The sequence below is a fragment of the Metarhizium robertsii genome, assembly GCF_000187425.2.
Source record: "Metarhizium robertsii ARSEF 23 chromosome Unknown MAA_Scf_15, whole genome shotgun sequence".
NCBI classification, from domain to species: domain Eukaryota; kingdom Fungi; phylum Ascomycota; class Sordariomycetes; order Hypocreales; family Clavicipitaceae; genus Metarhizium; species Metarhizium robertsii.
Genome location: NW_011942155.1, coordinates 80046 through 93085, shown reverse-complemented (window position 1 = coordinate 93085; position 13040 = coordinate 80046). Strand labels below are relative to the sequence as shown.

Sequence of the window (13040 nt, the reverse complement as noted above, 5' to 3'; positions counted from 1 at the left end):
TTTAAAGTGGATGGAGGACTCACAACAGATCCAACTGGCAAACAGGTGATGCCTTGTGAGGACGTTAAACCCGAGCAACTGGACAACTTCCTCAACGAAACTTCCCCTGGGAACGATAGCAAAGTCGTTCTGAGCCTGCTAGATGCTGCTGTTGGTTTCTTGAATCAGGAGCTGGCGAATCACTACAGCGAGGAGTCCGAAACATTAAAGAATACCATTCTACAAGCAACCCTTGAAACTCCCAAGCCAACTATTGGCCAGAATCCAAACCCGACCACCATCCGAGATCATATCACACGGCATCAGTTACGTTATGATGGACGTCTTCTCCGGTACACCGAATTAAGAATGGGGGGCTACAATGCTTCGGAGGGCTCCAGGTTTGAGAGCATCATCGGACTGAATCACGCGCAGGCGAGAAATAAAGTATTAGACACTATGCCATCGCACACGTCACTGACAGTGAGTTGACATCTTCACTTGCGGGGTTCGTGATGGTTCGATGAGACGCAATACTGCGCTCGTCCGAAATATGGGCCGTCTTTAATTTTCATGTTCATTCCTAAATGTTTGAGGTTGAGAATAGGAATGTTCGTGGCCATGCCTTAATCCTTCGAAGCTTCCGGGTTTCCGCCCATTCGCTATGCCCTCGATGTCCATCAAATCGTGTCCTTGTAGTATCACTCATGCCGCGCAGATCAAAGAACAAGGGCATCATCCAACGGATATCGGAATCGGGATCCCGGAACAGTATTCCAACAGCGAGCCCGATTGCAGCAAAAATCTGGCCGTGTGAACCCAGAGATGTCCTCCCAAAGCTGCGACATCTCTAATGACGTATAGCCATGGGAACCATGGACTGTCCGTGGTCGGACTGCCCGGCAGTCAGTGTGGGATGGCCCCCCTGAATGTTCGGTGATGAACAGAAGAACGAGTCGAGGGCGTCGCGGGCCGCGCCTGGAAGCCTATTAGAGATTCAATGGCGGTTGCCCCAAGACTGTATATGCCGACCTTGGTGGTTTGAACATGCCATTCCATCACCTCGGGTGCCATGTACCACTGTGCTGAGTCCTGGCAGGAATAAGCCGGAAGTCCGCATATAAGCACATTGTTTGCCCCCATCAAGGCCTACGATGTACAACTCAGTATCTTTCTTTTTGGATATGTCGTGGACCACCAGCTCTCCAGTGTCTTTGTTAAAATCGAGTAGCTCTGATCATTCCTTGAGAATTCCCTCTGAAGAATCACATCGTTGTGAGTATGCGGGAGATAGGGGCCATTCTCCACGTTCTGGTCCAATCCATTTCTCAAGCATGGAGGAGGCGCGTATCACACTTCAATTTGAACGTCCTTCCTTAATCTCAGGCAAGGTTTGAACAAAGGTATGCCCTATGGCAGTGTATTCACACTCGACCACAAAACAAATGCCCTCGTCAGTAAATCTACAAAGCCTAAACATACACCCTTAAGATCTCCCTCCCCTTTTTGTTCTCAGTCGCTTACTGCGGCGAGGCTTGTCGCCACCGGGACGCCCGTCTGATGTAGTTTTAGGTCTTTTCACACCGAGTGCTGTTTCGCCCTCTTCCTCTGTCGATAGGGCACGTTTGCCAGGGACCATCTGCATGGTAGGATTCCCGTCGACCTTTCTCCTGTTAGACAGTCCTGTCTCCATCCGTGGATTATCTAGTCGAGCGTTAATTGCAGTCACAGCACGTCTTTTGCTTTGCTGAACTTACATAAGAAAGGCGACTCTGGACGTAACTCGTACCTTAGCAGTTTTATCACAGCTTTCAGTATCGAGCCCAACGCAACAGAATTGCCAGCGAATGCTTTCCCTATATGAGTGCAGTCATCGTCAGACAATTGAGTGTCCTTCGCAGCGACCTCAAATAGCCCTAAGCGCATGTCTTCGAACTCCACACACATCTCTGCCATTCTCCTCCCCAGCTTAGCCCTTAGCACCTCGATGTCTTCGGCCTTCGAGGCAGTCATTTGAAAGACCTCAATAAAATGTTCGGGCTCCACTAATGGGAGGCAAATGGTGCTGTACTGCTTGCTCAAATCAGCCGTATCAGCTGGTCCGAGGCCAAATTTCTCGGGTTCCCAAGAAGCCTCCTGCTTCCTATCAAATGTTTGTTTCACTTCAAAGGATTCCATGCTGCGTTGGGTTGGTTTTCCTCTTCCGGTGGTGGTATTTGCTTCAGTTACGATTTTAGTGACGGAACTGTCGAATTTGACTGCGACAGAACAGCGCGGGAGAGGCCTGGACGTCAAGGGGCAGACAAACCCCTTTGCTTAGCGCGCGCTTGCGATGGTGTGACAGGCAGCCAGCAAGATACGTCCAATGAACTGTGCTGCCCCTGCCAGAAGGAGAAAACGGCCGGCACTGAATACGATCTCCAGACGCCTCGGCGCTAAAAATAAATACGTACGTGTATTAAAACCCTACGAGCGCCTGGTCATCACGGATCACAGCGGTCGGTCTTCAAGTACAACTAGCATTTTCCAGGTGCTTCAGGATGTTACAAAGCCCGAGATTGCTCGGGAATACCTACCTCAGGACGCTCGCGTGGTTATGACCACCAACGGACGCCGGCCGCGGTAGTCGTCAAACAGACCCCGCAAACAGCGTCATCCAAGTTCAGTCTCAACAGCACCATCATTTGTGAGTGCTATTTTGCCCCTTTTGAGGACGACATCACCATAGCCAATTCAGGCCCAGGCTCTTTGGAGTACGGTCGACTCTTCGGCGGCAGATTGAGCCAGGATGGTGTGAAGAAGGTTGATGCGTAACGCTCCGTAACGCTCTCAGCTGGTCATTGGAGAATCTCGCACGAGCTTGAGTACATTGACATACGAATACTGCCAAAGACTTACGACTTGACCTTCGAGACTCCAACGCCGACCGTCAACAAGTCCGAAAATTCGACGACAACAGCTCCGTCCGGGTTAAAGCGGAAGTTTGACGAGTTTTTGGGCAAGACCATGACAACAGCCCCCAACAAGTGCAGGCGCAACACCAGCGATGCCTTTGTATCAGCCTCGTCAAGCCAGGAGCACGACTCGCAACAACGCCCAGCGAAGGCACCGAAGGCACCGAGTCGTGGCCAGCCAGAAAAAGATTGTGGCAGCACCGCTGTCGTGGGTAACGCCCAGATAACTCTCGCATACTGTTAACAGTTCAGAACCTCCACGCCCATTCAGGCTGACAATAAGCGCCATTCTACCATGTAAGAGAAGAAAGCCTTGGAGAATGCTAACCCCGGTGACAGCCATGGATCATCGACTTCCTAGGCGTCGACGCGCGCTTCCTGGCTATATTCACAAAGCTCGCTTACCCCAGGCTGCTCGAAGAGATGGACAGCTCTTATCACTTCAAGGGCAGGCCAGAAGACGGTGTAGCTATGTGTCTTGGCATCACATCAGCCCTCGTCTATCTCCATGACACAATGCGGATTCGCCATGGCCACATCTCGGCAAGGACAATCCTTTGGGGAGGGGATCGGCCCGTTCTTGTGTATTCCAAGGTCGATGCGAAAGAAAATCCTGGATATGACCCTCCCGAGTCCATCTCAGGCCTGTTACATCCAAGGGCTGATTCCACCACCCGAAATGGAGAATGAGTCTCAGAAGACTGTTGCAGTGGAGGCCCGAAAAGAGGCTGACCGCACAGCAAGCGCTAGAGAGATGTGTGTCCTGGTGTGGGTGCAATGCCGAAAAATAAGTTTTATTTTTGTGCTTCGTTTTTTTTTTTTTTTAAGAAATAAATAAATTAAGTCAGTTTTTCCTTTCTGCATTTAATTTTTTGGAGCCCAAAAAAAATTTCAGACCACTACGAATTTATTTTTTCAAGCCAAGAAAAATCCAATCCAGGCCTGAGAATTTATTTTTCCAAGCCAAAAAAAAAAAACAATTCAGGCCAAAAAAAAAATCAGAATTATTTTTTCAAGCCAAAAAAAAAAAACAATTCAGGCCACTGCAAATTTCATTTTTCAGGTCACTAAAAAAGCTTTTCAAGTAGCTTCCAAAAAAAAAAAAAAAAATTGTGTGTTTACACGGGCCTGACGTGCGTTCGTACAGAATGCCAGGCAGCTGCCGAGCCGCGTGCAGCTGATCATGGAATTTTTACTTCTCAGAAACTCCCACGACCTAATACAGTAATGTGACGAAGGCTCTACACCTCACTTCAAGAGCCGGAAAGGGCATCTGGTAAGAAGTGGTGAAAGTCAGGCCCGTGTAGCAATTGCCTAGTATTTATTTGCTGACCGACTATCTAAGATGTCTGGCGGTGGCCCGCTGTGTGGGTGACAATTTGTGTGGGTGACAATACAATTTGTGTGGGTCAACAAGATGTACCTCTCTCTCTCCATGGGTTCGAACGCGCGCTACACCGACCAATGGGAATTCTCAACACCCTACCTAAGTGTCGGGTTTGCCTCGCCTGCTTCCCAACTGTGTCGCGGTTAGCGCATCAAGGCATGAGCCTGAACCGCTTGGGGTCTAGGAGCAGCACGACGTAGTACAGGAAGAGTCGAGGGAGGCATAACGAGCGCCATGCCTGAGTCTTAGTTCCTCGGCCTCTCCTGCCAATGCCGACAGGGACCGTAAAGCGGCGACAAACCCGGATAGTGAATCGCAAGTCGGAAGGTCAGGGGGACCAGGGGATAAGTTAGGCATGTTAGCTCGCGCACATATTCAGAGGGTCAACAATTTGTGTGGGTCAACAAGATGTACCTCTCTCTCTCCATGGGTTCGAACGCGCGCTACACCGACCAATGGGAATTCTCAACACCCTACCTAAGTGTCGGGTTTGCCTCGCCTGCTTCCCAACTGTGTCGCGGTTAGCGCATCAAGGCATGAGCCTGAACCGCTTGGGGTCTAGGAGCAGCACGACGTAGTACAGGAAGAGTCGAGGGAGGCATAACGAGCGCCATGCCTGAGTCTTAGTTCCTCGGCCTCTCCTGCCAATGCCGACAGGGACCGTAAAGCGGCGACAAACCCGGATAGTGAATCGCAAGTCGGAAGGTCAGGGGGACCAGGGGATAAGTTAGGCATGTTAGCTCGCGCACATATTCAGAGGGTCATTCGCGAATCTAGACGTTCCCGGCCTCCTCTTCCAATATCTGGGCAGTTTCGGTTTGTGGATGTGAGAATGTTGGGTTTGGCGCAGGGCCGGAAGAGAAAGCCCTTTGGAAGAAAGGAGAGGAAGAGGCCGGCGGAGCTGTCTGATAGAACAGGGATAGGTCAACAGAGAGCTGTCACTCCCGCGCCGATCGCCGCGGAACTTGGCGAAGCAGCTTCATTGGACCGTAGTATAGCTCCGAGGAGAAGCCGTGGGCTGCAAGATTCATACTCTAAGTTGTCGCCGGCCTCCTTTCTCATTCCTGTCAACCAGAGGGCGGAATCGCACTTGCACAAGAAAAAGTCCCCGTCTCAGCAGTCGGAGCGGGCATCGAAGTTGCCTCATATCGAGGGTCGTCGAAACAGGAGCGAAGATGACCAGCGGAACGACCTGAAGGACAGTGGCTTGAGGACCGATACGAGATCAAAAGCCAGCTGTCCTCGACGAAAGCCTGGTGGTATCATCCTATACCTCTGTCGAGAAAGATCGAGACCGTACAGGAGTTTTTTAATGTCAGGCATAATTGAAAGACCCTTCCGATACACACTTGCTTGATCTGTTGTGACAAGTATGTTGAACAGGAAGATCTGGAATATGTCAGTTGCGCACACTGGCGGCGTCTGTAGCTCAAAGGCTCAGGCGGCTCTGCACGGCCGATGAAATGTGAGCACGCCTATCCCGAAAGTCGAAGGGCCTGGCCCCCTGAACTCGTGCTATGGCTTCTTCACAAAGCATACCATAGTGGCAGGTTATAGCAACAGTGCCGACTATGGAAATCATGTAAAGGGGCATATCACCGTGTTCTCAAATAATGTGAAGGATTTAGTCGCAAATGTCCTGCCGCACCATCTGTTCCGGGTAGTGGAAGACATCCATGTATCATGGCATGGAACTGAGCGACCCCAGGCTGGGGATTTGGCTGGCCTTCTGTCCGTGCGAAGGAGGATGCGGCAGACCACGGAGTCGCTAGCTTGCTTGCACCGAGGAACATGAGCCTGTGTGCATGGGCCGATGTCGGTTGAGGCGACACGGGGGCCGGTTCGCGAACCATTGGAATTTTGCCTTCCTCACTTTCCATCTAGAGGTGCGATCGAGGAATCGGAGGGTCAGCCTGCTCAGCGTAAGCCGCAAGAGCTTCCCTGGTCTCGAGCGCGTCGTCCACTCGCTGAGTAAATCTAGATTGGATGCCTCGAGAAAGGAATTGGAGGAATACGAACGGACTAGTGATGATTGCATTCGCGAGCTCCTAAAGAGTATCTCGCTTTACAGGTTTCGTCAGCCAAGGTCCAGAGAAAGGCGGCCAAGTTCGCGGCGAAAGATCATGTTCAAGGTAGGTCAGCATTCTGTGTTTGGCCGGACTAGCCAATATTTTGGCGCCGTAGACACCAACAACCGTGGGGCGTTGCATATTCATGGACTGCTTTGGCTGCACGGAAATGTTCAGCTTGGGGACACTGCTTAGAGATTTATGCGGTAATGGCCAAGAAGCATATAGGGAACAAGCCTGGCGATACGCCGATAGTGTGTTTTCCGAGGTAAGAATATCCCCAGCGTGGCGCAGAGGTGCACAGTCCGCCAGGAGTGGAAACTCAAAAAGCAAGTCGTAGGAACTAGACCAGGAAGCCAGCTCGGAGACTTCTCTGCAATGCAATCAGTTTGTTGGTTTCTAACACGCTCCTGGCTGAATAAACCCCTTGCCCCTTACAGATACTACCACCTTCAGGACTGGCAGAATTATTACGCTTCAAGCCACCCAGTCTGTCATGGCATCCACGCTCTTTGTTGACCCCACCCGGAGCTGCTCTCTAACCCAGTCAGTCTTTGAACCCGCCTCCCCGCATACCCTAGACGAAGAAATGAGAAATGAAGACGCAAAAAACACCAAGAGCGCGCGCATGCCATTATGCTGTGGCAGTCTACGCGAAACTCTTCAATCTGTGTCGTAACAACTCGGATCAACACAGGCCCAGTCACGGGCCGTTTAAGCCCAGCCTTGTGGTCCAAGGGTCTGTCTGGAACCGGGAGAGTTGGATGAGCGATGATATGTAAACTGAACCAAGACGCAGCGACCAGTAGGTTCAGTGCAGGCGTACTACACTTTAGGGTGGCGCTGGTTGATAAGGCACCAGACGTAGCATGATCCCGGGACGACCGAGGCCAGCAAGGTTAATCGTATTTCGATATCAAGATGTGGTTCATGCAGTTAGATGATGCCGACGCCACGCTGCTGGGCAGTATAGCAGTCGCGGGATTCATGTCTTTCTTAGGCGCACTTCTCATAGACTCCAGCAGATTTCTTTTCGCCAAACACCCCCCGCTCTAGGAACTAATGCTAAGTCTTGGGAGCCGAAGGACCTGTCTGGGCAATGTCGCTATGTAGTCTGTGAGTGAGTATATCAATTGCGCCAAGAATACATCCCACAGTCACATCCCACAGTCGCGGTCGCGGGCGCTGGTTCTTGCCTAATTTAGCAGGTTGCTCCTGCTAGAGGGGTTTGTGTGACCCGCAGCCCAGGCGCGGAACACGCGTGGCGCAACTCCACCAATTACGGCCAAGGGTGCTCTCCGAGGTCAAAACTTAATCACCTGAACTGCCATTTTTCAATGCCAGCCGCAACGTCGCGAGAAAACAAAACCTCATCCAAACACAACGCACGGCAGCGCCACGCCTGAGCGGATGTATCCCAAACGCGTTCCTTCCGCCATGGCGCCTCCCCAGGAAGTCGGAGCGCTTTCGGAGCGGCGATCCATCTCTACCGCCTTTGAGATCGGTACCTCACACTTTGGCGCAGCCTTCACAGTAGAGAACGGGGAGCCGACAATGCTACAGAGAGGGAGGGTTAGCGGTGGGACTGGGACGTACGACCGAGTTCCCAACGCGTTCCGATGCCGCGACGGACAGCTTGAACCCTTGAGCTACGACCAAATAATGAACTATGATGAGATAGGCTTCGGATCCAAACAGGCGCTGGATAGGAACCTGCACGAGAAAGGCGGGCAAGCCTTTCTGGACTTCCTGCGCAAAAATGAAAAAACCCTTTTGGAATGCCTGAAACTGATATTTGCGCATTTTCTGACGGACCTTGATAACCTCTGCCGAAAGGAGAAGTACGGGCCTCTAACCAAAGTTTCCATTCCGGTGCCCGTGATGTGGACCGAGGACGAAAATGGAAAGGAGATACAGAAGCTAATCGCCCTCGGTGCCACCGAGGCAGGGTTTGATTCAAATATACTCGACTTCACAACCGAGCCCGAAGCGGCCAGCGATTACATTAAATATTTACACCGCAAGGCCGTGCAGGAGGAACAGGAAGCCATGCTGCTGCAACAACGGAAGGTCGTACAGCAGACACGGAGGCGCAAGCAGCCGACAGCGCCGCGGAAGGGCAAGTCTAAAAGGGTCAGCGGACGATTATTTCTTTTCCTTTCCCGCACCGCAACAAGAACAGAAACTGAGAAGCTGACTCGTTCCATTTCACAGGTCCTAGTGATGGATATAGGCGCTGGATTGGCGGTATGGTCCCAGTGACATATCTACTGGCCTGCGATGGACCCTGGATGCTAACTAGGCCGCAGCATTTTGACCTATACGAAATGCACGACAGGTATATGCTTCTAATCAGCCGAAATTACTGTGTAGGCGGGATGGACCACGCCTGGCCGTCACTCTTGCGGAGGTGCCGCGAGGAGACCGAGAGCATTTATTTTTTCAAAGACGCCAAGGCTCACGTCGAAAGCCAGTGTGAATCACCCTGGAACGACCTTATCTCGGACGGCATGAAAATTCCGGGATAGGACCTCTGGCGGATTGTTGAGGAGTGCTACAAGAAACCATTGGATATGGCCGAGAACGAAATTCGAAATTATCGTGTGGTCGATAAGGTCGTCCTCATGGGGACGGCCTTGATCGAAAACAAATCCATCAACTCTTTCTGGATGCGCCGCATTGACGAGGTAAAGAAAAACTGCGGCAAACATAACCTACAAGTCGAGGTTCTAGACACGGTGTAAGTTTCGTCGCTCCGCACCGCTGCCGCCTGCTAACTCGAGGCATAGGAATGCAGTGTGCCTGGGCGCGTCGTTGCCCTCCTCCAATGACCCGACGGAGCTGTTCTGGAAGCAGGGCTTCGGCTACGCTGTGGCTGTGGATCGGGCGACTGGCGAGGTCATCGTACAGGCCAAGACCCTTCGTACGCATACCTGCCTGAAATACTGGGAAACGGTAATGCCGGACAACGATATGCTTGTCTTGAAGCTGTATGCTTTCGACGCCTCGGTCAAGCGGCGGTCGGACTGGTCTCGCGACTCAAATCGCCACGTCTATTCGAAGCGTCACGCCGTGCCAATGGGACAGATAGATGTCAAGCTGGAGAGCCATGTCGAAACAGTTATGGTGAGGTTCACATACCAACCACCTGGTTTGATCACGCTCCAGGTGAGACATCGGCAAGGATGGAAAACAGAGGTAGACTTGGAGCTTTCCTTTGATGGGAAAATCCTACAAATCCAAACGACCGGCCGGACTAGAGATGTGCCGTGGGAAGAAACTGACGGGAAAGAACACGGGAAGGCATCCAGCAGTCGGAAGCCAGGTAAACAGCATAGCAGAGCTGATCAGACGACCGATAAGGCCGCAATCCGGCCGCCGAGGACCAACGCTGGCAAACGTTCTGCAGCATTGGATCCTACACTGTTGGAAGGGACTAAACGGCGTCGTAAAGCGACTGGCACAACCCGTCGCTGCGGGGAAACACAAAGAGATCCCTATGAAGTTCCCTCCGACGCGGACGAAGGCACAAACAACCGGGGCCACGTGTGTGCCCGCCCTGATTTGCGGGCAAACACGGCTCTCAGAAGTAGTTGGCACGGTATCAGCCAGGACGACGTCAACACGAAGCCGTATGCTGAAATGGAAGGCAACTCTGCGAGACGGACGCCCAACGAAAGACAAGACTCGCAAGTTGCTGAGGAGGGCGATGAGGAAGAAATGAACCCTCAGGAAAGAACTCGAAGGAACCTCGGACCGGGAAAAGGTCGGATAAGCGGAGAGCAGAGTCCGAGGCCACGGACTGCAGACCAGGGCGAGCCTGCACTGCCTTTGGGTGAGGAATCACCTAGCTGGCGTATACTACGCCAGAGAAGTCTTGGAACTGGCCGGAACGGAGATCAAAGTCCCGAAAGACAAAGGAGACCAAGCGAGGTTCCTGAGGCCCCGCCACGGGAGGACCGCCCCGGGAGGGCCTTTAGCCGCAAGCCTACGCCAGAACTTGCAACACCGGGCCACCCTGGGCAAGGGACCAGTCCGCAACAAGCCGACCAAACGGCGTCTGGGTTTCAGGAGCATGCTGATCAAGGAGGCGGACGGGCTAGCGAAGAGCCTCAAGACCATGATAGCGGCAGGAGAAGACCTTCGCCGGAACTGGGATCTACCGACGCTGGAATCGGCTCTCGGGTTCCTGAAACCCCACAACAAGCCAATATACGTCGTCAATCTGTTATAGGTGCGCGTGATGGCGCCTCTGTGCACCCGTGGGTCCGAACTGGACTCAGTCAGCGAAGCCCTCGAGCGGCTGAAAATATGGTCGGAATTGAGGGCGACAATGCTGAGCATTATACGCTCTCGGAAACCGGTTCGGCGATGGACGAAGCTGGTTATCAGCTTCATCATGAACTCTACCAGGCCAATGGCTCGGACTTGCAAGCAAGGCCAACGGTTCCATACGACGTCGTCGGCACAGATAAAGACGGAACATCCCTTGTACATAGGCATCCACCACTACCTGGAACAAGACTAGCGTCTCATGATGTCAGGACTGCTCGGCGAGGAACATCTGTAAAGAGGAACTCTGTGTCTCGAGAAATTGGTTCTGTGGGTAGCAATCGTCCGGTAGGACGCGACGGTCACAATGGTAACACGTTAGTGACAGACGGGGAACTCAGCAAAGGAACAGCTGGTCAACCGCAGTTGAGTCAACCAATTCCTGGAGCCAATGGTCTGTCTTCCGCATTAAACCGTCGAAGCCAGAGGCAAACTGAACCCGCCCTGCCGTCCAGGGCTATGAGTTTTGCCAATATACTGACCCGTCAATGGAACGGAGCTTATTGATGAAAATGAGAATCAATGCTTCGTGTTGCTTTCTGGGAGAGCCGACTGCTAACGGGAGAGTTTTGGGTGAACTCAATGATAAGTGTATTGCCGGATGGCGTTTGCCGTTAGGGCGCGGGAATGCATGGCCGATGGTGGAAACGAAGGCCCTCATCCTCATTTTATGCATTCAAGTTGGAAACGGCCCTGGCACATCACATGGTCATAGCTGGAAAGACTAGCGTTTGGCGTATTTGGAAACCAATGCAGCGTGGCGGAAGTCATAATGTTTTAGAGGATCTCCGACATCGTTGGGGTAAGGGGACACTAATGGCTCAATACACCTTGGTCTGGAATGGACACCAGAACGTACGATCGGAGTTCCTGTGTCTATACCTAAAGCTTGATGTCCAGACGTAATAGTGGCTCATTCTCGTTGCATAATGCCATGGCCCACGTAACTGCCCCGTGTCCATACTTGGCTTTCAAGAGTTCTAAAATTGATAAGGATGCTGCTACCCTACGGCTGGCGAGGTTTCAATTATCATGAACTTGCCTGCTCGCTTCTGCTTGATAAGAAATGCTGTATGTGTTTTGCTAGAGAGTATGAGCATGGACGCTTTCAAGTTTCCTATCACGCTCATTAGCCTAATAAATTCGAACGGTCCTTGTGTAGCACCTGGGGAGTCTATTTGACTGTTGATAACAACTGACCTGCCTTGTAGACATCTGTACCGCGTGAAACAGAGCCGTCAAAGACACCAGAGTGGGCGGAGTAATAGCTTAAAATATGGTTCGAGCTCTGTGGAAAAGCCCAGTGTGACAGACTCCCGAAAGGTAGCCAGTAAGTCAATTTCTGAAGTCCAACATAAACTAATTCCAGACGATAATCAACTTGGTCAAGACAAACAGACAACTCATGCGGCAGAAAGGCCTGCACGCATTTACCGACTTGGAACAAGACAAAGAACTGGCAAAACAGGCCCGTAAACATCCGCTCGCCGAACAAAGCATAAACGATGATGACTTGATGAGTACAGGAACTGGCCAAGAGCGGATGATTCATTCCAGTTCCAGGTCGGTCAAAACTAGGCCTCGGCAAATCAAGCCGGTGATCTGTCTTCCTCATCAAGCCATAGTGTCAAGCAGGGCCAGGACCACTCCCTTGCTATGTCCAATAGTATGTGTTTCCGGAATATATTGGACAATCGTGGGCATGTGGACTATCGCTGCTATTTCGCTACAATGCGCCACCGGGTGTTACGCGGCCATGGTGAAGACTCAACAGTGCTGGTTCGCATAAAGATGGCGGAACTAGCCCCAGGCCAGGCGCCCCGAGAGCAGAGGGAGTTTCTAGAGGTTCAGAAAGCGCCAGATTCCGAATTTGTCCATTGATCACGCTTCCAGCTATTCCTCTAAACGAATAAGCTGCGTTGCGGACCGATGCACTGTCAGACTCAAAAGATTTCTAGGTTGTCAAGGAGTGTTGTCACGACATTGGTGCATCGGCCCTGTTGCGAAGAAAGCCGCCCCCTCAGTACGCAGACTAACGTGGACATAGTAGACATCATGTTATAATGACCTGAGAAGCGGCAGGTCATGCAGAAGGCTTTCTTTGTGACCTCGAGAGAACAAGTATCGTCACCGAACTTTGGCCATTGAGTGCATGCTATAGATGAATGGATTCCGTCCTGTTCGTAACAACTATCTTGCGTCATGTCAAGCAAAGCACTTCTTGTTCTTCGTCCTGGACCCGAGTGACTAATTTCTCCCACCAGGACTGTCGGAGACGAATGTGTTAGTCAGTCTTAAAATCACGTGTTAACGGTATGT

General features: G+C 51.8%; 2 protein-coding genes across 2 annotated transcripts; both read left to right on the top strand.

Moving 5' to 3' along the window:
- Positions 1–2985: 2985 nt before the first annotated feature.
- MAA_11718 (alpha-fucosidase) lies at positions 2986–3623 on the top strand (the record flags this gene model as incomplete). The annotated part of the gene is made up of 2 exons (XM_011412633.1): positions 2986–3141; positions 3273–3623. The coding sequence occupies 2 exons, from the start codon at positions 2986–2988 to the stop codon at positions 3621–3623; spliced, it is 507 nt and encodes a 168-aa protein (XP_011410935.1).
- Positions 3624–7826: 4203 nt separating this feature from the next.
- MAA_09129 (uncharacterized protein) lies at positions 7827–11228 on the top strand (the record flags this gene model as incomplete). Its single annotated transcript, XM_007827127.1, has 3 exons — positions 7827–8636; positions 8918–9129; positions 9179–11228. 3 exons carry the CDS (start codon positions 7827–7829, stop codon positions 11226–11228), a joined length of 3072 nt encoding a protein of 1023 aa, XP_007825318.1.
- Between the last annotated feature and the right edge of the window lie 1812 nt (positions 11229–13040).